The 1,801-nt window shown below is 39.6% G+C and overlaps 1 protein-coding gene across 1 annotated transcript in view; it reads right to left on the bottom strand.

Annotated features, from left to right (window-relative positions):
* The window catches only part of EIF2AK3 (eukaryotic translation initiation factor 2-alpha kinase 3), a gene marked incomplete at its 5' end in the record, with an annotated part of 21,707 nt that extends 20,670 nt beyond the window's left edge, over window positions 1–1,037 (bottom strand). Inside the window, one exon of the mRNA XM_010294562.1 lies at window positions 843–1,037. Coding sequence (XP_010292864.1) covers window positions 843–1,037 — 195 coding nt within the window. The remainder of the gene's footprint in view (window positions 1–842) is intronic.
* Between the last annotated feature and the right edge of the window lie 764 nt (window positions 1,038–1,801).

Raw genomic sequence — 1,801 nt, 5'->3', positions numbered from 1 at the left:
TTTCTTCTGTGTTTTTAAAAAATATACAACTTTTACCCGGTGGATTTCAGAAGAAAAGTACCTTCCGAACTAGTCAGATATCAAATAGTTTTCAACTTAACCTTTGCATATGATTTTAAGTGTAAGGAGAACTTCTTCTAGGAGATAGTAAACTTGCTGACAACAACTACAAGTCTTAAACTTCTGCACATTGAATATTTTTCTTTTCTTCTCTAGTTTTCAACCAGCTATCCCTCATTAGTTGTGAAAAATCTGAAATTAGTTGTGAAAAAAGTATGTCACCTAAAGCTTTTCTTGATGTTCAGTAAACTTAACAGCAAAATCTACTTCAAGTAGAGCTATATCATAAAGCTGAACTCATCTTCCAGCTCGGTTAGAAAGGGCTCATCCCTCTTTTTTTCCCCCCTCACTGACCTCTGGTCACAAAATCCCTGTCCCTTCCCTTGTGCTGGCTCTGGCACTCCCTGACCCCTTGCTGAGCTGGCTACAGCTAACCCAGCACAGAACAAATCCAATAAAAAGTGAACAGTTTTCTGTTGGGTTAGCAAGCCGAATCAGCTTAGCAAAGGGTGAGACTAGTCTTAAAGCCAGCACAGGGCATACAGCAGGAGCTCACAGGCAGGAAGAGATGGCAGCGAGGGGCTCAGCCATACCTTCTAACTGCACCAGCCGTTAGCCCTACTCCAGCCTGCTGCATTTGTTGCCCGGGAAGCTCAGATTCTCCTCTTTTGTGCCGTGCAGTTGTATACTTGAGCTGTACTGCAGTTTAAATCTCAAGAGTAACCTATTTGCAAGACAGTGCTAGAAACACACATATACAAAGCGACTTTTCAAGTTCTTACCTTCCCTGAGTATGAGCTCAGCCCATAGGTTGTTAAAGACTTTCCCCCAACTAGGACAACATCCTCGCCAAATTTGTAGGATGACTCAAGAAGAGATTCAACTGTGAAAGGAACTGCTTCCATGCTCTCTCGATCTCGATCCCACTGGAAAAGGTCCCCATCCAAGGAAGGAATTATCATCTTATTTCCAAATACCTAAAATAATCAAATTGAAGGTTGGCTACCATTTAACCACAGTTTTATCAAAACACGCAGATCACAAACGGAAACAGAAATGCTGTATGAGCAAGTACACTGCTTTATAATCCAGTGTCCTATTTTATGGTTTTGTACCCCAGATTCCTATTTTTCGAAGTTATACTGAAGACAGAAAACTTTCAGGCATTCAAATCAAATCTGTACTTCACTATTAGTTAAAATTAACAGTTCAGCATGTGACACTTCTTCCACTTTAAGCAAAACATTTTAAAGCTCATGATTGATAGATTAGAATTAGTTGATAGATTAGAATTCATCCAAACTGTAGAAAATATAATATCAGGAGAAGCATTATTGAAGAGACAGTCCTGGTTAAAGTGCAAGTTTTGCAGATTACCTGTGATAGTTTCAAGACAGTGGCATTGTAGGTGAAGTTCTACTTCACTGTTTGTTTGTTTCCAAAGCTAGTTTACTGCAAAACACAGAATCAATTGTTCTCTGTACATGAAAAGACTGAATTTGGTTTTAAAAGAAAAGCTGAGGCTGTATGTGAACTCTCTTACAATTAATGACTACTCCAGAATATCCTTCTGTAAAGCCCAGACAGCAGTTATCATTGAGATCAGAGCTCACATTTCACTTTTGCCTTTCCAGACAGTTAAATCTAACTTCGCCTCTCTGGAGTTTATGTTTAAGTATACTGTTCCTTTAAAACTTGCCTGACTTTTTCTTAAACACACAAGGCGGGGGGGGTGGGGGTG

This window comes from Phaethon lepturus, unplaced genomic scaffold, assembly GCF_000687285.1.
Source record: "Phaethon lepturus isolate BGI_N335 unplaced genomic scaffold, ASM68728v1 scaffold44160, whole genome shotgun sequence".
NCBI classification, from domain to species: Eukaryota; Metazoa; Chordata; class Aves; order Phaethontiformes; family Phaethontidae; genus Phaethon; species Phaethon lepturus.
Note: the sequence above shows the minus strand (reverse complement) of the source record. Positions and strands in the feature narration are given on the sequence as shown.